We start from the raw sequence: 22525 nt of genomic DNA on the forward strand, positions 1-22525 counted from the left end.
CCAACAGTTCTGCTGATGAGACTATTGCATTTTCTATATAGTAACCAGGCAGTCACTATACCAGCAATAATGTGTTCCTTCTGTCAAAATTAAGATGAGGAGAAAAGAGGCAGGGGTGAGGGTTGTGAGACGTACACCAATCTGGTAAGCCTTACCACAGTAATGACCTCCAGGTCCTTCAGATAGGTCCTCTCGGTGGTCAGCAGCTCCTTGGCGATGAAGTAGGCCTTGTCAGTCGGGAACCTCTGGAAACAGAGGGAGAATTCAGTCAACAGCGCTTATCGAATGCTACTGCCGCTAAACCCCAATTAGTGCATTGTACAAACTACACTGCATTGCTGATCAATAGGGAAAGGGAAATGTGGACTACAGTCAGTTACTTAAATTCCATTCTTGTTAAGTTCATCTGCCTCTAGGGAAGCACAAAGTATTAAACCGTATGGAGAGTAATTCATGATGAGCCAACTCAGTCCTCACTGAGGCTAGAGATCATACTCTTCAGCTCTAAGTGGTTAAGATCTAAGCAACGTGGTCGGCAAATTCTGAGTTGGCCTTCCCTTGGACCACAAACCTTCCTCCGAACCTCATCTTCCTCGTCCGTGCGTAGGCAGCCCGCGTCGTTCAGCAGGGGGCTGGTGAGGGGGGAGGGCTGCCGGCCGTCAGGGCTCTGACCCAGGACTAGACCCTGCTTCTGACCGTTCACCATGCCCTGGGAGTGTCCAGAAGATTCCGAGAGCCGGGGACTGTTCGTTACCAAAGCTAAGGGGGACAGACAGGCAGAGAGAGAAGGGCGAAAGTTAGATTTAAATATAGTTTCAGCAATAACTAAGGTAACACTACACTGCGTGCAAACTAGACAATCAGAACTACAGCAGTGGCTAGCCACCATACAATCTAACAGACAGGCCAGACTAAAGCTAGGAAAAGACTTCCAGACAGCCATGAGTCATTCTTCATATAGGTTATGCAGTTCATACGGGATCAGCACGTGTTCCAAGCCTAAGAATTTATGTGACTTCAAGGGATTTATTTGGACATTCATCCCACCAGATTTTCTGTTTTCATCCTATTAAATCAAGAAGAATGGAAGGCATTTTGTGCCTTGGCTGATTGGGTCGACAATTGAAATGACTTACCCGATTTGACTACTTTGGCACTACATCTACTACGGTAACAGACTGCATACTTGCCCGCCACTGTTTTCTGTCCTCTGATTGCACCGTGTTGATGAGGATAAAACAGCGATTAAACTAGTGCTTCTCTAGCACAGGGCTAAGACAGAGTCTACAAGATGAAGAGGAGAGCTGTGACAGTGACTACGAAATGACCTCAACACATGCTGAACAAACACAGTCATACACTGAACACACGCACACGCATACGCATATGCATGTATTTACACACAACTACACAGACAAAGCTCTCTATAAGACACCACAGGAGGGAGGGGTGGGAATCACTAGCATCTAGGGACGATCACATGACATTGGTGGGTGTCTTTAAATAAGATGCTTGGAGTCCCGCTTCACAAAGGTCAACTTTTATTGACACTAGTGCACAACCGTATACAATGTTAAAAAGTGTAGAAACCTTTCCAAAAAAGAGTGAAATAGCAAAATGAAAAAAGAAAAAACAGTTGAGGAATCCAGTACAAATACAAGACTACAATATATACACAGTGTTACAGGAGTGCGAGTGGGAGAGAGAGTGAGAGAGAACAGAATAGAGATTTAAAGAGATTGTGCAGATACATTCTAGGCCAGGTCCACAGCACAGCCCGTCTAACCTCAGAACAAGGCCAGAGTGATTCTGTAGCAAGGGACTCCTCTGGCTTTAATTCAGTATCCAGTGACTGCGCTTTATAATAGCCCAAGTATTAGTGGTTAAAGACCCAGTGCTTCCCAGCACTTTTTAAATATTTTATTGAAACAGTTGTTTGAGGTGGAAACACAGCAGGTTAAGGTACAATCAGGCTAGTTAATTTACAAGCCATTATGCTTCATTTCAAGTCATTTTGACATTAAAAGTAGCACATTCAGCAGTACGAGAGGCATTCTGACGTCTCTGCAAATTGCAGGTTGAATTTTGCGATGAAATACATGCACAGTACATTTAAAAAGGTAATTGTTTTGACCCACAAAAATTGGTCAAATTAGTAGCCAATACTATACAATAGGCTAATTTCAATACAAAATGCTATCATAAAATTGTGTACTAGAATAAAGTTCACATTTTAAATCAAAATATGAATAGGTATTGTATGGTATATACAAATGCATAAAAAAAACAAACACGATTTGTAATGATGAGACCTGCTGAACGTGCTACTTCAGTGGCAGCCAGGCAAAAGGTTATATTTGCAGCTTCAGGGTGTGAGGGGCACAGTCTGAATAAGGGGGCAAAAGAGGGCAACACACCATGCCAGTGAACAGGGTTACTTTCCATAGACATGCTGCCTGGACAGTGACACCCCCCGGACCCATGCTTAATGCCCAAAGGGGTGACACCGGTATCGGGGAGAACACGCAAGCCTGCCCTGATGGCTAACATGGGAGGAACCGGATCAGCCTGTTTTTTTTATTATTTCATTTTTTTACTTTGTCTTGGTCAAGGTAAATTGAATGCATCATACATTCATACAGTATAACTACATCGTCTAGCTGCTGACTTCACAATTGGCGCAGAGTTATGCATTTCAGCCGCGTATCTCCCATAGGAAGCCACTAAGGCAGCTTGGTGTATCAAGGGTTCTCTTTGAATGTGCAGTGATCCAGTAACTGACTCTACCCTGAAGCTTTCAACCGGGCGGTTATCTTTCCCTCTGTAACCCTGACTGGGCATTACACTACCTTCAACGGCCACTGAAGACTCCCCGCAACAGACTGCTGGGTTCACCTAGAGAGAGACGTTTAACAACTCCTCGCTGTCTTGATGTAGTGAAATGGCCACGGTCTTATATTTAGACATCACATTCCCAAACAAAGAATTTCAACTTAGCCATACGCCACTGGTCCCTATTTATGAAGCAGTGATACATTTTTGACCTCAGAATGTCCTCCCTGCATGCAGACTAAACACAGACTACAAAGAGCAGATGCTTTGATATCGACAGGCCAAAATGTTTCATTATTTTGTCAACATAATTGGCAACTGGCAACTTTTTCTACTTATTAGCTGACATACCACTGTAGTTGGAAGCAGTGAGTACAAGATTCAGTAAGCAAAATAAATGCTAATAAATAAATCAATAAATAAATAAATACACGTCCCAAAAAGCAGGCATGAGCATACGGTGAAGGTGAATCATGAGGACAATGAGCCGTGGGATGTTGCCATTTCGTAGGGTCGCATTTTGTACAAACATGCAGTATCTCACAGAAATGACCTTCTATCTTTTCCTTCTATTCTCCTGTCCTGAACAACCTCCAGTGTTCTCCCTCCCCATATTGTCCCCCTTCCCCCAGTTACCAGGATCACTGCATCTAAGGGAAGCCCCGGTTACCCTGGACTCTTCACACACAGTGAGTGACAGAACAGCAGAGCAGCGGTACAGTGCAGGTACAGGGCCACATGCCTCCGGGAGAGAGGAACAGAGACAATGTGAGACTTCAACCCCACAGATACATGCCGACAGAACAGTGCCTCGTAGGAAAATTGAAAAGAACACAAAAAAGCAGTGTGTTATAAACATAGCGCAGATATCCATTTGCTCATAAAAATGGTAGGAACTGCAAATAAACCGCAAACAAATGACAATGGTGAGAATGAAGCCGCAGGCAGAAGCCTATAAGTAGCAAAAGAAAAAGGAAATTAGGGAGCACAAAAAAAAAAAAAACTAACGAAAAACACAAAAACAAAGCAAAATGAAAGTCAAAGTGCAAAGTTCTTTTGTGGGGATAGTTTGATCTGCTGGCAGTGCATGCTGGGAATCTTGGACTCCTGCTTGCTGTGCCTGGCCCGGCCTGGCTTCTGTAGGGGTTAGTGCTTTAGTTGAAGAGTTCCTTTCCAAACAGCATGAATCAAAGGCATAATAAGAGACACTGAGTGAAGTAGGGGGTTATTTTGCAGGTTGCAGCACTTGGCTGTGGCACTCGTCCCTGTGATTGCACTGATTTGAAGCTGAGATCTAGTGGTAGATGTGGGTTTCTAGCCTCTAAGCTGCCTTGGCTGAAAGTGTCTGCAAAATGCCTATTCTAAATTGTTATGATAATCCAAACAGTAATAGGAGTGAGTGTTCTGCACCTACAGTGCATTTTCCATAACCTTCCCGAGAAATAGGAGCGGCTCCTAAACATTCAGTCCAAAGCTCTATTCTCAAAGCAATGATACCAGCATAAGTATACAACAGTAAACAATTATCGAAACAGCGAGAGACTATTAACAATCATTAATATTGCTACCCACATTGGGTAACACTGAGATGCATGTAAACTACGGTATACATCTTCTAGAGTACTGCCCCCATTGGTTTCGACATTTAACTTGAGACCAGATGGTTGCAAAATCTATTCTGAATTGCCCTTTCTGAATTGGAACACCAAGAGGCATATCTGAAAATCCACTAATATTACATCAGCAAAGTACCCATACTTCCAAGAAATGACAACAGCAGCCGATAAAGCACATTGTAAACAAAAACATTATTGGATATTAACTGGAAAGAGAGGCTGAGTGGGACACTCAATTATCTGCACCCACCAAATACATAAAACGGTACAACCGCTCAGTCTAAGGAAACATTCATTACATGTAAACGGCTATGTCAAAATGTCTAACATTGAAATAGCAACATTCCTTCACTTCACCTACAATTTACACAAATTACATCACATTGTAAATTACAGCATTCCACTCATAAATCATTTAGTAACCAACTTGCTCTAAGTATGCCCCTACAAACCTACCTACTCCACAAGGGGAGAAAGCCATTCAAATAGCATAAGTGCAGTTAGCACATTTAAGTCAATCAAACTCCCTATAAAACCGTCAACATAAAACATCTACAGTTAAGTCTTCCATTTATGGCATCAGTAATTACTTTCTCTTCAATAATCAAGACACGTGAAGGCAATCTGACCAAATGCTTTGATTCTACCCTCGCATGCACTGCACTGAGTTATTACAGCAGCCAAATACATGACTATATAAAACCACTAATCCTAGCAGAGCTTTCTGGGAAAGCTCCCCTCATGGAAACAGAACAACAAAAATGGAAACTGAAACTTCAGCACTGGGCTCTGCAGTGCGGTTTCAGGACGGAGCTGTACAGTGTGGGATCAAAGCGACTTGGCACTTGGAAGAACTGTCTGAGGAGCTTCCCACTATCTGCAGAAGCAGACAGGGTATGTACGTGTGATCAAACTGCGATGGGTAAGCAAGGCCAACCTTTCGATTTAGAGTAGAAGGCAGCCATTTCCTTATCTGTACAAATGGCACAGAAATCAGGCCCCCGAGAGGAGAAAAGTGCTCATGGCAGTGTTCGGCATTTTGTTGCTGCTGTAACAGCTGATGCTGTGTCTGTACAGCTGTTTCACCCCCCAAACATGGGCGAGGCCTCATGCAGTAGTGGGGCACCACCACACTCAAAGAGGGGGGCAAAGTCCCAACTTTCTCCCCCTAACACTAACACCTCCCACCACTGGGGGCACACAACTTCCGTCCACAAAAAGAGCCCAGAGCTCGATAACAAGTTCACCGTAACTCCACGCCCGGCTGATGTGCAGCCAGCGGCGCTAGCAGCTAAAGACGCGCGCCCCGTCCTCATCGCTAAAGTTAAAGCAGCCGTCCTCCTCCGTCTCCTCCTCCTCCAGCTGCAGGCTCCCGAAGGAGAACTTGTTCCGGGGCATGGGGGAGGCGCCGTGGGCGCCGGGGTTGCCGTACACCAGCGGGTGGCCGCACGAGCTGCCCGTCTCCGACTCGGAGTCACTGGACTCCGTGCCGCTGCTGGTGGAGCCGTCGATCATCTGCACGCCTCCCGCATGCTCGGCGCCGGGGCGGCTGTACAACCGCTGGGCGGGGCCGGGTGCGGAGAGGCCGTTGGCCACCGCGCGGCGCTCTAGAGCGGCCATGCGCTCAGCGCGAGACAGCAGCGGGCGCGGCTCGCGGGCGGGAGTGGAGGTCAGCTGGCTGAGGATCAGCGGGTCGGTGTCGGAGCGGTTGCGGGCGCCCTGCGGCTTGCGCAGGTGGGGCGAGCGGCTGACAATGGGTGAGTAGCTGCCGTACAGGCGGAGGGGCCGCGCCCCGTGCCCGTTCTGCTCGCCGTAGCTCAGGGAGCCCGTGCGGTGGAACGTGCTCATTACGGGGCTGGGGCCGGAGCTGCGGCTTCCCACTAACTGCCGCGCCACCAGGGGGCTGCGCTGGGCCGGGCCCCGGTAAGCCTCGTCCACCAGAGTGCTGTGGAGAGGGGCGAGGGGGTGCCCGACGCCGTACAGTGACACCTCGTCATCCACAAACTCCAGCGGAGGGGCGGAGAAGGGAGGGGACTCCCTATAGCGGCTTTTGGGCGGGGCACGATCCCGCTCATACTGGTGACGGTAGCCGCCGTTAGCGGGGCCCCTGCTAATGAACAGCGGCTCATCGTCATCATTGTCATTTGTGTGAGAGTGGGACCTGGTGACGCGGCCCTTGGCCACGTCATACTCGCTATCTATGTCACTGCAGTCGATGTAGGGGATGGAGGAGCTGCTGCCTTTGGCAGCCCGTGAGGCTGGACCTGTGCTCAGGTGGTCCACTTGCTGCCTGCCGGGGGACTGCTGGCCTCTCGCCTCCTCGCCCCGGGGGCCCGGCTGGTCCTCGCGGCCGTTGTGCAGGGAGGAGGGGCTGGCGTGCTTCCGCGGGTCTTCCACGGTGACAGGCACCGACTCCTTCCAGCCCGGCCTGCTCGGGGAGTCTGGTTTGTCTCTGGAAGTGCAGCTCCCGCTCTGTTGTGTGGAGAGCGACATGGCAATACAGAGAGCAGAGGTGTGTTATTACTCAGTTTTTCCCTGATACAGAAATACACATTTTCAGATTGACATGTATTGGTAACACACAGCACAGACAGTAACACACAGCAAATACAGTACAAACAGCAACACACAGCACAGACAACAATACACTGCATAGACAGTAACACAGCTCAAACAGCAACACACAGCACAGGCAACAACACACTGCGTAGACAGTAAAACACAGCATAGACAGTAACACACAGCACAAACAGCAACAAACAGCACAGATAATAACTCCACAGCGACTTTGACACTGACTTCTTTTGGCACTTCAGTGAGCAGCTGGGAAGGCAGAGGAGACATGCTGCTATTGGACTGGACCTTACTGTGCTTCCTGTAAGAGAGAGACGGGCAGGGGGCATGTCACATATTTTGATAGAGTTATCATAAGCAACGGCCAACCCCCTTCTGTTCTCTTCCACAGTCCGGTACTTGTGGTTATTGCTTTCCAAAATTCCACATCAACAGAGTTATCAAAGATCGTGTAAGTGTTCTGCTTCAACTAACTTCATAATTGCCTCTACCCCCCTCACCCAATTCCAATATATAATTCTGCAGAATTTAATCAAAGTCAACCACTGTGACAACAGGATTAAAACAATACACAACCACAACTGGCTTACAGGCTCTGGAAGCGACATCCCAGCCCACATAGAGAGGTCTTATTATTACATTTATTACAGTTCTCTCCTCGCGAATGAGTCATTCTTTCATCTTTAGACACACAGCCGCTCTGACAGACCACAGACTCGCATACTGCAAGAAATGAGGGGAAATTACATGAAAGCTACCGACATCATAGGAACACAACACCGAACAATACAATTCTCACCTTTCAAAGGGGATCTTTTTGAATTCCGAGTCCTTGACATAATCGATCACCTGCTTCTGAGTTCGCCCACTTGAAAGAGAGGTGAAATTAAAGGAGACGTGACGGACAGGCAAAGGAACACACTGTAAGGCCGTGCTTTCAAAGAATCACAGGTGGTCATAGAAGGTGTAGCCCAATTTGGTTTCTGACATCCTGTCAGGAAAACTATGGCCACACCAGGAATAAGCTACCAGGCCCATTGCTGACCCTACCTGAATCTGAAAGAGGATCCTCTGGTGAAGAGCACAGGCTTGGGTTTGGGCTTGGGCTCCTCGAAGAGGCGGAAGAAGGCGTGGTACTCCACACAGATCTTCCAGAACACCTTGCAGCAGTCCCGACTGGCCATCAGGAACTCCAGGGTGTCCTGGTATGCGCTCTGCTGCAGGGGGCAGACACAACACGCAGGGTAATGTTCAGAAACAACACAAATAGATCGGTTTTCATTTTCTTTACCAACTACTCTGTAGTTTTGTGTTTATTACAGATCAACATGGCACTGCATATGTCCATGAATGTGCACGGAATTTCATGGCAATGTGGCAATTACTTTCCGAGATTTGTCAATCAGAAATTGAACGTTTGACCTGATGCTGGCACTAGAGGAAAGGTCAGGGGTGACCAAAATCAATAGGTTTCTACTTCCTAGGAACATGAATGTCCAAAACCAATTTAATGGCAACCCATCCATTACTTTTCCAAATATTTCTGTCACGGACGGACGGAAGTCATTACAGAACATAACTTCAGTGGTGGAGGTAAACATGTACTGAATGCATTCTTCTCAGAAAAGAGCAGATGAAAGACTCCAGGGATGCCAGACATGTTGGATTAAGACACATAAATCAAACTTCAGCTGAACTGAGCATGAACTGTAGCCACTGGGCACAGTTTGACACATCACTGAAATATGGGAAATAACCGCAAAATAAAATACAGATGTAAAATTAGACCCTGACTTTGTTTTTATGATCATGACTTTCTGAACATTAAAAAATAAGCTTGTAGGGCAATGTATTAATTTATTTGAGGCCAAATTATGTGTGCGCACATATGCACGCATGCACACATACACACAAACATGTACAGTATACAAAAAGGTTTGCCTATTTTAGAAGTTACACTTCTCTCAATTCAAGACACAATGATTCATCTGACTTTTCAGGCTGGTACACTTATTTCAGAAAGAGTACTGAAGAACTTTAAACCCCAGATGAGTCAGTGCTGTTGTGACGCAGAACAAGATAATGGGTGTCACACTCCACTTCTTGAGGGCCACGGTGTCTGGAGGTTTTGGATTTGTTTCAGAACTTAGGTTACTTATTGGCTAAGGAGTCCACACACCATGTTTACACACACCAAGGCCTAAAACTGGCTGCTGACTGAAAGGATAACACCATAACCCGCAGACCATGCCATCCTACAGGATTTGTTTTTCACACCCCAGACGTAAATTCTGCATCCACGTACTTGCAAGTTAGAAGCCAGGTTTGTCTGTGAGACTCAACACTGCAATGTCTCCTGGACGAGGGTGCCTGCCCTGGTGTGAAATCCAGCTAAAACCAGCTTGAAATACCAGCTACCAGCTGTTTCAAAACATAGCTTGAGCAGGTCAAACCATGTTGAGTATGGAGCTGGTCACACTGGCCAACCAGCTACCAGCTGTTTCAAAACCTAGCTTGAGCTGTTTTTTGTTTATTTTGCAAATTAATAAAGTAATGTCATGTGATGTAATTTTCAGTATTGACTGCAATGAGACTTACGTTCAGGTCCGGCCTCAGTTTGATGAGAAAACGCTTCCTCTTGAAGCTCAGTTTGCGCACTTTGGACCAGTTGAAGGCATTGATCTTCATATGCCCCTTTAGGATAAGAAAAAAAAAAAAAAAGCATCAATGTGAACCTTGGTAATCATCAAACTGTCCTATTTTAACCACTTTGTCCTACTTTAACCACATTTGTACACAAAATAATGAACATAAAAAAATAAGCCTTTTTGAATGTTCATGATGATAATTAATGTGATGTTTTCTACAGCTCTATTCAAATGTTTCCCAATATGCTTTGACACACAAATATTGACAATTAGAAAGGAAACTGAAAAAAAGACTTTAATCTGCTGCGGCAATAATGTTGAGAGCATTCTTTCTCAGCAGAGTACACATCAATGGTGATTTGTATCACGCTGAACAGTGCATAATAACCTTTGACCCCAGTTCATAAATCAGAGGTGCCAAGCTTAAGCCCTGGAGGCCCAGCATGCAAGCAGTTTTCTTCTGCGCCTCACCACTTAGCGAAGCGCTTCATTTAAGTCAGTGACTGGCTAAGGAGTTCACACATGCCTGGTTTCCAAGGCCTAAAGCAGGTGCTGATGAGTAGGAAACCACACACGCGTGCATACGCCGTGGGCCTCCAGGACCGGAAGTTGCGCTCCATGAAACGTGAAAGCCGTGTCAGTCACCTGAAAGACCAGGACGCCTGTGTGCGCTACCGCCAGGTTCAGCTTGGTGCCCTCCCTGTCCTTGGCGGGGTGGAGCCGTATGCCGTACATCTCCAGCTTGCGGGCGACCTCCAGCAGCTGGTAGTCCGACTCTGCGGGCGTATGCCCCCTGAAGAAGACATATCAGAGCCCACGTGACCACAGGCACTCAGGAATGATTCGCCGCTGAGCCTCCGTGTCGTGTTTTAAACAGACGCTGCCGGCCATTTACGAGCCGTCAGCGCATAACGATGTGACTAATGAGGCGAAGACCATTCCTGTCCTTTACATTCGTTTAATACTCAACCCCCGGGTTTGAATCCTTGAGTGAGGAGAAAGCAAACGACATGAAAGTGCTCTCACACATTCCTCTGATCTCTCAAACATGATGAGGAAGCATGGAGGGACAGTTAAGGAATGAGCCTCTCGGCCAAAAAGCTGCAGGCTTCAATCGCAGGCGACACCAAGAAAATGGAGACAAACGTAATCAAATCAAGGCCGTTTCATAAGAACAGATTCAATCAAACAAATATGCTACACTGCTCCAGTTTGTGTCATACATAAAATGAAAGAATAAATACAAACTAACCGCTTGTTTTTTTCTTTGTGTTCAATTTGTTCATCTTATAATAACTGTGAATAAATTAAGAGTTTACCTGAGCCATGCATGAAAAACCAGCGTAGCTTTTGACAATTAGCTGGAAGCAATAGGACCTCAAAGAAAACTCTTGCTTTCCTTAATCAGATATGTGGAAATGACTTCCTGCTTCCTGTATGTGGTGCTTAATTACAGATTTAATGATCGGTGTGGCCTCCCTCCAGACCAGAAGCAGTTAGTGTTATCGGCTATGCCAAAGAAGAAAAATGAACAAGGAAGGAAAGGCTCTTAGGTTCAATACTTGAGTTTTTAGCCAGCAGCCTGTCATCTCCCCACACACAGCTGGAAGAGACGTACTGGAGGCAGCATTGCACACAGGGAATTCTGGGAAATCTCACCCTCTTTCACCCTTCATTTCATCCTTTGTGTCAAAGGATTTAGAGCACCTAGAGCGTAGACATTACATGGGGACATGCAGCCAGTGAATGGGTGCCATTTCAACAGAAATATTTACACAATGAATCATGACATTTCCATGGTTTTTCTTTAACTTAGGCAGGACAGAAAATTATGAAAGAAAATACATTATATATCTTAACTCATGTCTGCTCAGGCAAGTAGTGTAATTGGGGTTTTTCTTTTCTTTTGAATTTTTTTGTGTGCCAGTCAAAGAGTTAAAAACCTGATTTTCTTCCCTGCCCTTCATCAGACCTGAAAGTAAGTTTAAGTTAAAAAAAATTAACAAAATGAACACACTTCGAATACATCAGTCCACATTAAAAACAAAGGGCGCTGTAAGGGGATTTCTGAACCTTAGCCACACCTTTCCTTTGCAGGAACCTGCCTTTGGAATGGTGGGCTGTCACATACATTGTTCATATGAAACTGAGGCACTGATTAGCACCGAAATGGAGATCATTCTGAATGTGCCAGGTTCAGTGCCCCGAGCGGATTCCTGGGCTCCCTCGCAGTAAAAGACAGCTCTGTGTTGGGAGGGGGAGAGAGAGCTCCAGCTGCAGACTTCACCAGACACCCAGTCCTGCCTCAGGCGCGAATGCACTGCTGGATTGTGGGGGGAGAGGGAGGAGGCTCTGGGCCATAGACTGGAGAAAAATACGGACTAAGAGCCTGTTACGTCATCCATGGGCTGGTGAAAAGCGATCTGAAGCCTAGGAAGTCAAGTTTACCGGCGCCGCCATGTTGTACATTTGGAGCCAGAGTCTGCGCAGTAGGGAAGAAGAGCGCGGCTCCTCCACGGAGCGTGTGAGAGGGAGGTAATGACCTCGTATTTTTTACCGCAATTGTACGGTTGACTTTACATTGAAAACGGGTCTGAATGACCTATACTGGAGCTGAACGCAGTTCATCTCTCATGGTCTGTCAGCAAGAAATGAGCATCAAAAAAGAAGCTCAGTTTTAGCCGCTTGGTCTAAGCCTATGTTTACTATGCCAAGGCTTTCTGTGTGACTGCAAGGTTTCTGCAGGGGTCGCCATGGAAACAGTCCCTCTCCTGAGGACACGTCTGAGGCCTTTCAAATCCTTTCACATCCCGAGTGTCACCGCCTCTGGAGAAAAGCGCCAGCATGCAGCTGATTCCCACAGTCTGGGCACAAACAAACCCCCAGCATGCTACACTTTACAGATATCTGGGCACCAGGATGTACTGTGAGCCTTTGAGTGAGTGAGGGAGGGTGCAAAAGCGTGTGAGAAAAGAAGTTGATAATTTGAATGGAAATGGGAGAGGGCAGGAGAATGAGAGACTTGTGTGTGCCCACGCACACATGCGCACACAGACACACACACGCACGCACACACACACGTGCACACATGGGCGCACACGCACACTCCACTTACACGTGCTTGCGGTGCGACTCAATAATGTTGTCCATCAGGGCATCCTGGTCAGGCATATACTTGTTTGTCAAAAGGTGTTGCCGGGTCTGTTCCTCATCAAAGTCCCCAATCTCAGCTGAGCGAGAAAAGAGTGGAGAGACGGGCAGATAAGAAAATACCTTATTGAAACAAATGACATATAGTGACAAATTTTACATATAGTCAACAACAATGACTGATGACTAAAAGCGTATGGTTATTTCAGTCTCACAACGTGTGAAGATAACACCTGTGTATGACTCACGGAGTGTGGGTTCCACCTGAGCGCTAACCGGGTGAGGAAAGCACAGCGCGAGCATGCCGCACATTCCTGCCTGTCTGCTGGAGACAAGCAGACAGCCTGAACTCTCCAACCGCACAGCTACAGTATCTCCAGCACTGAGTTCTGAGCATAGCTGACAGTCAAATACAAATGCTGTCGCAAGCATGTCATTTAGCTTAGCGCCACAAAATCTACGCTCCATTTCTCCAAGTCTCCTTCATCTATGCAGTGCTGAACACTGGAGTGAGTACAACTCTCCCAGGTTTTGCGTCTCTGGCTCTTTAAGGCATTCCACAGCAGTCCTCCAGATTCCATTGAGACTGAAGACTGAAGGGGGTCTCCATAGCAACAAAGTAAATCTCATTTTGAACTGTTGCACTGTAACTTGTTTGACACAATTTAAAAATGACACTGCATGAATAGCAATGCATTAGACTGTCCTCTCAGTCTATTTGTTGGACTAATCTTTCCTCATGTTTACCTGACAATGTAAAGTCTAACTTTTGCTTAAGGGGCAGTCTGGGTCATTCTGAGAGAAAACGGTCAGGTTGTTTAATATCGCTCAACATGGAGGTCACATTCTAACCCAGAGTAATTATATTCTTATCGATGTTATCTGAAAATGGTCTGCAGGGAAAAAAACATTTGGCTGTGCATACCAAATATGTGCAATTGTCATTGCAAACTGTGTGCAACTAAAAACTTTCCATGGGCTTGCATGTGATCATGCACTTAGACTTACAAAATATACGTGCTTAATGGTTTCCAATGATTGTGTATGAATCGATAAAATATGATATAACTCAACATTAAGAGACTTAAGATTCAGGACAGACCTGGGTCACACACAAAATTGTTTTGGATTCAAATACTTTTCTACACTTTACTGAGCTTGTCTGGTGTAGCCAACTCTATCTTCTGGTCCACTTGGTTGACTCAAATGCACCAGGCAAGATCAACCGAGCACAGAAAGGTATTTGAATCCAAAACCGTTATGCATTGGACCCAGGCCTGAAGCTTAGAACATTACTGTTGGCTCACTACATTATAGGAGTGGGATGACATGGCCTGTATTTGCTTGTGCAGTGTGACCTTTTTCAGGTACTGTGGTTGCAGTATACAGTCTGTTAAGGGGGCTTGGAGCGTGACAGTGCATATTGAGAGAAGAGTCTCTGCTGGGTGCTTGCCCCGGGTCTGATTCAGGAGCATTGGCCCTGGACATTAAAACACAAATGGACTTACACTGGACGATGTGGGATACCATGAGAGCAGAGCTGCTATCGTTGCAGGTGAGACGACCACAGAGCAAGTCCTGCTTGATCTGCAGGGCAAACAGGTACCTGAGAGAGAGAGAGAGAGAGAGAGAGAGAGAGAGAGAGAGAGAGAGAGAGAGAGTGAGAGTGAGAGTGAGAGTGAGAGTGAGAGTGAGAGTGAGAGTGAGAGTGAGAGTGAGAGTGAGAGTGAGAGTGAGAGAGAGAGAGACGTGAAAACTCAATCATTTCACCCTACCTGCTCCTAAAATATGACTATATGATTATATTTTAGGCTGGCTGGGGTCAGAACCTCAGCTACAGCACTGCCTGTCAATCAACATGTGAGTGACACCATCATATGAATTCTTCACTAGCAGCTCGAAGCTTATTAAAATACTGCTTGTTATAAAATGCTACACACTGCCTCAATCTTACGACTCTGACCAGAATACATCGCTATTTTTCCAAGAATCCAAAGAAAATATCACTAGTGTGGAACTAAGCAGTCTAATTAAACAGAGTTATTAACATGCTGTCTAATGAAAGTGCATAATTAGACATCTCTCATCCTCCCCTCCACCACCTGCCCCACAAGGCACACGCATGCACTCGCACACGCAAATTAATAGGTCCTGTGAGCATTATGTGACATGAGGACATTTTGCAATCCAATTAAAAGTTCAGTGAAAATACCATGCTCTTGTGAATATGAGCTCATTCACATAACATGGCCGCCCTCAGTAAGTAGTGCCAGTAACTGAATCTGTGCTACCTTCCACTGACATTTATTGTGGCTTTTTGCAAACGGCATGTGATTTACTGAATTAATGTAATACAGCACTACCCCCAGGACACGCTGTGGATCATAAAAGCTCATCTGGTAGTGGCCAGTGAGTTACCATCGGCGTCAGACCTCGACAGTGCGCGTCGAAGTGTCGGCCCATTTGCGCGGATGACAGGTTGCACGCAAACCGACTCAGAGAACGTGACGAGCTCTCCAGATATTTCTCGTAAAATCGATTGCCGCCAAACCTCCGAAACGGCCAGACAGGGGCTGCCACCGGCTGTCTCAAATCAAACATTAACGGACAGTTAAAGGGTTTCAGAAAGTGAGTTCAATTAGCGTCCTCTCCAATGGGTGCTTGCGGCTACTGCTTGAAGTGATGGGAACAGGCCGGTACACAGAAAACATTCTGTTAAATCAGTGGTCCTGTGCTGCCAGCAAAGCACAAAATGGCCACCAAGAGGGTCTTTATTTCATAACCCCCAGGCTCAGAAAGTGACAATGTAAATGTAGGCAAGGCCTTTCATTAGTTCCTCACAGGCACAAAATTACATTAGTGTGGTACACTAGCGTGGTATAGCTGTAGAAGTCCCGCACACACATCAGCACCTATTCAGTCACTTACATTTAAAACAAAAGCCATCAATGCTCTTCCCAAGACATTGGGCATTAGGATATTTATATTTATTAGGTATTTTCCTATGTTTTGTCAAATATTTATTTTGAAACTTTTACATTGTGCTTACTTTAGCCTTTTTGGAGCGTAGGCTCTCCAAAAGAACAACTTGGTAATAAACCGTAGATGGAGGCCCGTGCTCTTCAATTTTAATAAAATTGAAAAATGTGCATCTGCTGAACTGATCATGGTTCCAGTCATTTAAGAGTGTAGGCCTCTGTATACAAAGTTGTCAAACATTTATCTCTGCTGATGCATAGACAGTGGCCCAACCAATAAAGGATGAGGGTGTTTCATGGTTGCTGGGCACGAGACAGTGATGTGGTGATGTCACTGGAGACGGTATCAGAGGGTCACATGGCCACAGCAAGAACCAGACCAGCAGAGAAATGGCAAAAAACACAAAAGACAGGCCCTTCACCCCAATCCAACCCTGTGGGCCAGGCATGGCAGTGCTGCCAGGATCGTTCTTCACAACGCCGTCCCTTTGAAGGGTGAAACCCACTTAGTCCCACTGTACTCAGAGTACAGTAAGCGATATCAAGGCAGAGCAAAATATCTGCTCATCTCAATTTTAGATAGAGATTTTGCTTGAATCATTTGCAATGAATACATTTTTATGAATAAATAAATAAAAGTCTATTAACATCTCCCAGTGCCCTTCTGACTCTGATGATCATTTATTATTACGGCTTAATTCTACATGCATAAAACGAAGAACATGAATTTTCATGGATGAGGAAGGAATCAATCTAGTGGAAAGGTTCTCAGTAATTCTGCATTAATGCATCAAAGGCTACTTTCTAGTAGATACGAGTCATCACCAAACACCCGGACCCAGTATAACAATGACCATTGTAATGAGAAGGGAAAAAGTGTGCTGATAATGGCTCGCTGCTTGCACTGTAGCTGCAATCCTATACATTACATTATTCATTTTCAGGCCCAAAGCTCTCTGGATTTGCTTGTCACTGCAGCAAGTAATCAAATATTAATTTCTCAGCAGGCTAAAAGCATGCAAACCAAAATTAATCCTGGCATTCTTGTATTCAAATGAAATACCGCTCTAGCAGTTCAGGGAGATTCTTTTGTGTAACGGAACTGGTGTCTGTCTCAGAGGAACAATCCTGAGAGTTTTGTATAATGGAAACTATGTTTGGCTCAGAGGTCACTTCATCTTTAATGATTCAGAACTTTCTCTTTTGTAAGCACTTCTGAAGCGAAACCTCTAGAAGTTGGATTTAACCATCGCCTCCAAAATGTAATTCATTAATGGACTATATGTGAATAACATTATTCACAGACGATCGCCTGTCCACACGGCCCACCCGGCCACAAGGTTCTTTATGGCTGATATTGAACGAAAGCATGAACAAATAAAATACTCCATTGTACCGAACAACGCCGTGGCCTTCTGATTGGCTCCGACTGTAAGGGCACAGTGCAGGTAAATTCGATAGCCTAGCGGCTAGCCATTGCTCAGTGTGCTCTGATTGACATTAGCTGCTCTGTAGTACACTGTGTGGTTTTTGTAGGATAGAAAACACTGCAGTGATGTAATGAACAGCTACAGTCAAGCCAGTGTTTGTATAGCTGGTAAGAAGTACCGCAAGAGCACAGTAGGGAGAAAGCAGGAGAAGAACACTAAATTAAATCATACAATGACCGGTCAAATATGTTTTTCTTATTACATACAATTCTGTGCTCAATTGATCTTGCCTGGTGCAACAGAGCCAACCAAAAGGACCAAAAGTGCTTTTCATCAGTTCCAAAACACAAGACAAGCCCAGCGAAGCATAGAAAAGTATTTGAATCCAAAACAGTTACATATTTTGCCCAGGTCTGGACAGAACGCATACATATCTATAAAGGTGTGTTTTCAGGCAACAGGGCATTCAGGATCATTGATGTCTGTGGGCACAGCAGGTGTTTCCCAGTGCCAGTCATGTCATTTACAGCTCATGGCACTTCAATCAGTGCTCATTAGAAGTGTTATTGAAACTCCTAACATTGATCCATTCATTTAATGAGGCCAGCACACTGTGCCTAGTGCAACGGATGAGTTCCAACAGTGAGCAAAATGAGAAGTAAACAAATGGACTGAAGTGAACTGAAAAATAAACAAAGGAGATGATTCCACAGGCACAAATGTTTGCCTGGGGGGAGGTTTAAAACAATTTCCTGGGACACCTGCACTTATCTCACATAAAAACAGAAATCAAAAGACTCAGACATGACAAATTCAAACAGAGAGCTTTTTTTTTTTTCCTAACATCCTGGAAGAGGCCAAGTAAAGTATTATCAGCTCCAGAAATCACACAGTATGACAGATATTGGACGGGTTTAAAGATCTACAATCACACAGTATGGAAGATTTTCTCCACACTGCATTTATTTAGCTTCTCTCTCATTGCAGCTTACGGTTTCATCATGCACTGAGAATCTCACCATCTGTTTTTTTCCCCAGTGCAATGTCCCTGGTTATGAAACCGATACTGCCTGCTACTACTTGTTGTTACCAACATGCTTTACAAGTTTCTAATAGCAGTGGCAATATTTAAACACACCAATGATGCGATCATTTAAATAATTACTTTGAGTAAATATCTTGCAAATGCATGCTAACTTGCATGTGCGCATTTTTTACTCTAAAAATATACAAGTAAAGTAATTTGACATGAATTGCAGTAAATCTTAGTAAGAATGCTAATTGAAGCTGTAGTATTAATGAATCAATGATCGTTAAACTGAATATATTCCACCCAAATTGCTTTTAAGAAGGTTATACTTGGCTGTTATGGCAAAAGAGAAATGTTGTCATTCTGTTATATTAAAAATGACTGCTACCAGAAGTGCTCAACCAATAAACGTTATACCTTATGAGGAATAACCAGTTGAAAGCATAGTGTCAACAACCAGCACAAAAACACTTTTTTTCTTAAGTGAGATGTTACACGAGTTTCAGAAAGGAAACATCTTGTGGAAAGAGTTAGCATGAACTTATTTCAGGCAATTGCTGACAATTTTGAATTCATGTCTAAAAGGTATGGTTTCTTCATTACATCACTTGAAAATTTAGCATTATTCCATGTCACCTAAAGCAAAAACTCAGATGTCTTCATGTTCAATTGGACTGTAGCTTACTGGTAAGTCAGTTTTTCCTCCGTGTACCGAATTCAGCTGCGACTTGTGAATAATGTGACCACATCAGACTGCAAAGCCAATTTCAGTAGTGACTGAACAACACCACTGGAGCACATGCATTTATACACACAAACACACAATGACACTGAGAATAAATGCATGCATAAATGCAACTCATGGAACAAGCTCCGGCCAGCCCTCGATTAACGACAGGAAAGCTGCTGCTAGGCAGAGAACGAGATGGATCACATGACTATCTGAGATGAAAACAGGGCAGAAGCGAAGGAGAACAGCAGGCCAAGACATGAGTGATGTCACTTGCCCTGTCCGTGCCTTACCTGGTCAGTTCCTCCAGCAGCTGGGTGTGGTCAGGGGGGAAGAACTTCACCACAAACCGCAACACGGTGTGCTTGGGCCCTGTGAAGAGAGATGGAAATCAGTGACCATTCTCAATCACTGTAGTGGCTTTTAACCCAGATCTCAGTAAGGTTCGGAAATCATTTTTCATGAGGCAATACAAATACGAATCTGCAGGCATCAGTCTAATCCAAGCAGTCAAAACCAAGCTTTGTTTCTGAAGCTCATTTGCTGGTCTTGTTGCTAGATGATACACACTAGGGCCAGTGCAGTGTGTTCCAGCATAGGCGTTTCAGCCACCAGCTTCAGTGCAAGTCAATGTTAACAGTATGGTGAAAATACATAGTCAGCCATTTCTACCCCACAAGAAAATGTAGCTGTAATACGTTTTTTTTCTTCTTCTAAAAAAACTCCACTTCTGTGGCATCAAAATGCTCTTCACAATGATCTAATGCAAATCGAAGAGTTTGTATTATATCTGTCAGCATTAAATTATCATAATAGTTATTGCTATAGTAGCTATTGCTACCATTAATATGTATTCAGAGAGTGCCAGATGCTCTTTAAAAGTTGATTCTATGATATTATTTTAAATCTGTTTTACAATTTGTCATTTCAATACATACAGCACCACTGAAATGGCTATCAAAAATTAACAACACAAAATGTACAATGAAAAAGAAGAACCAGCATTATATTTAGTTTCAAGCACTTTTGCACCGCTACTGTGTTACAAATGCACTTCTGTTTCCGCTGCTGCCATAATTAACCTGTTGCACATGAACTGAGGCAGTTAATCTGAAAGAAAGCACCGGCTAAATGGAAGCACTGCAATGTATCGTCTGAAGAAATAAAACAGTGACTAAAGACACCCCCTTGGGTTCATTTGTGGAAAAAAAAAAACCTTATTTTCCCTGCCTGCTGTGTTATGATAAAAAAATATTTCAAAAAATATATTATTCTACTACATCATTATGAGAAGGAAATAATACACATAACAACATAATAACAAAGTGAAAACTGTGAGGCATCAAGCCCTGGGTTTTCTTTCCAATGAAGCATCTAATAAAATATTCAGCTCCCCTCAGCTTCTATCGGATCATGGGAGTCTGCCCCAGATGGCCATTTGTCCCTTTCCCGTGTTGCTCGTTGTCACAACACGGCGAGCAGCGAGGAAAGTTCTCCGACACAGGCACTTACTTCTGATCTGCTTCATGATGGGCTTCAACAGATCCAGCCAGACCTGCGAAAACAAGCCAAGTGTCAGATGTTTTCCGCGGACACAGCTGAATTATGGAGGCAGGCAGGAATGAATGATTCATTCCCAACAGTGTACTCCCGCTGGATTCTGACTTCATCACTGTCGGACTACTGACTTGAACCCTCTCGGGTAAAGATGGAGCATGGCCGGGGCTCTTGGCTGGGATTGAGAGATCAACATTTAGAATGACGTTTTTATCCAAAATGACCTGGACTAAGAGGGGACAATCTCCTCTGGGGCAATGTGGGGTTAGGAGCCCAGCTCAAGGGCCCAACAGCTGTGTGGATCTTGAACCATCAATGTTCCGGGTACCAGTCATGTACCTTAACTACAAGGCTACAATCAGTCCACATGTTGGGGAATGTATGGGTTTTAGCCCCATATCTTTTATAGGTGTGTGTGTGTGTGTGTGTGTGTGTGTGTGTGTGTGTAGATAATACACACAACTAATTCATTCACTAACAGTGTACTTTTAAGATGGAAGGGAGCGTGGACAGGTGAAGGAGTTCTGCCCATCTCTCTCTCAGAAGCAATATACCAACATATATTAACCAAAAGGCAGACCAGTAAAACATAACAAGTAATGATGTGTTTACTTCCAGCATTAGCACAAGTGATATGACATGAATGTTATAAATTTCATAGGGACTGCCGATCTGTGGGACTTGGAACATACATATTGATGTGTGAACTGACACCCCTTCTGCAGAATAAGGAACAATGATTATTTACAGCTCAAGCCTCGTACCTTCTCTCTTTGGGCTTCACAAGCGACTGAAGTGAAAAGCTTTCTGAAAAGTTTGTAAGCTGACAATTGTGATAAATGGAAGTGCAAGTTTTGAAGGATGGACTGCTTTTTTGTAATCCCTGGATTATAACTGCCTTCAGAAGCGCAGTGTACCGTGTGCAATTCCGTTTCGCTGCTTTACCGGCAGTCTAATTAATCCTCATTTGTTTAGTCTGCCTGAACTACAGGCTTCAGAATGGCTTGGCTGACCTGCATGGCTTCAGGCCAAACGTTGTCAGGTTGAATGGATATTTTAATGGTGCATAAATAAGCACCGTTTATTCCCACTCTGGGATTACATAAATCACAAAGGGGTAGGTCAAAGCGAAAAAGCAAAAACACATTATAATAGTCGAGGGTGGCTTAATTTCTGTGTGGTGTGAATAAATACCCGCTTTTGTGCGTGCTAACCTAAACATTTGGTTCGAGCTTTCATTTCACCCACTCCCCTACTTACAGCCATCTTGCGGTGGTCCAGGAACTCCAGGCTAAAGTAGTCCCCTTCCACGAGGTTGAGGTGGGCGCACACGAGGTCGAAGAGCACCTTCCCCGGGGCCCTTTGCTGTGGGAAAGAGGAAGCAAAGCAGTGAGGGACTGCGGGAGATGAGACATGGTCTACTGCAGGTATCATCAACTCTGGCCCTCGAATCCAAATCCAGCCCTGGTTCTCTTTTCTCCTAGGTAATTAGTTATACTAATTGACCAGACTGTCTTCACAGCAGACTTCCAGGTAAAAGGGACGGTGGAAAACGAGCAGTTCTTGGCCCTCGAGGACCGTGAGTTGCTGATCCTTGCTCTAGGGCCACAAGCATTAACAGCAGCTGCAAGTCTCCATATCCATTCAAGCTTCAGATTTCACCGGGCTTATCATCCGCACATCCAAGCTGGCTGTGCCTTCCCCAAACGCTCACAAGCTGCTTCTACGAAGCCTCCTTGATGTTTAGGAGCTTTGACCTCAGTGTACATTCTGCTGACGAGGTCTTGATTTGTGGCTTGAATTTGCCTTCTCCAATAAAACCTGCGTATAACCAGCCGGCACAAGATGGGGGCCATATGTGAGCGTAGAGGGAACGTGCTCTCGTACCCGACGGCCGCTGTGGTCAGACCTGGCTGCTGACCCCGGTTCAGCTGCGGCCTGATTAATGACTCAGACTGCAGAGGACGCCTGGCTGCCTGG

General features: G+C 44.9%; 1 protein-coding gene across 2 annotated transcripts in view; it reads right to left on the bottom strand.

Moving 5' to 3' along the window:
* LOC133123903 (FERM, ARHGEF and pleckstrin domain-containing protein 1-like) overlaps positions 1-22525 on the bottom strand; it is an 84177-nt gene that overhangs the window by 14507 nt on the left and 47145 nt on the right. For both annotated transcript variants that reach the window (XM_061234612.1, XM_061234611.1), the window contains exons 3-15: positions 21806-21910; positions 20501-20543; positions 19282-19360; positions 14329-14426; positions 12786-12900; positions 10316-10463; positions 9621-9716; positions 8073-8239; positions 7822-7890; positions 7248-7323; positions 6713-6920; positions 572-759; positions 156-245 (exon numbers count right to left, since the gene is read on the bottom strand). In XM_061234612.1, coding sequence (XP_061090596.1) covers positions 156-245; positions 572-759; positions 6713-6920; positions 7248-7323; positions 7822-7890; positions 8073-8239; positions 9621-9716; positions 10316-10463; positions 12786-12900; positions 14329-14426; positions 19282-19360; positions 20501-20543; positions 21806-21910 — 1482 coding nt within the window. The remainder of the gene's footprint in view (positions 1-155; positions 246-571; positions 760-6712; positions 6921-7247; positions 7324-7821; positions 7891-8072; positions 8240-9620; positions 9717-10315; positions 10464-12785; positions 12901-14328; positions 14427-19281; positions 19361-20500; positions 20544-21805; positions 21911-22525) is intronic.

Source organism: Conger conger, chromosome 3 (genome assembly GCF_963514075.1).
Source record: "Conger conger chromosome 3, fConCon1.1, whole genome shotgun sequence".
Classification (NCBI taxonomy): domain Eukaryota; kingdom Metazoa; phylum Chordata; class Actinopteri; order Anguilliformes; family Congridae; genus Conger; species Conger conger.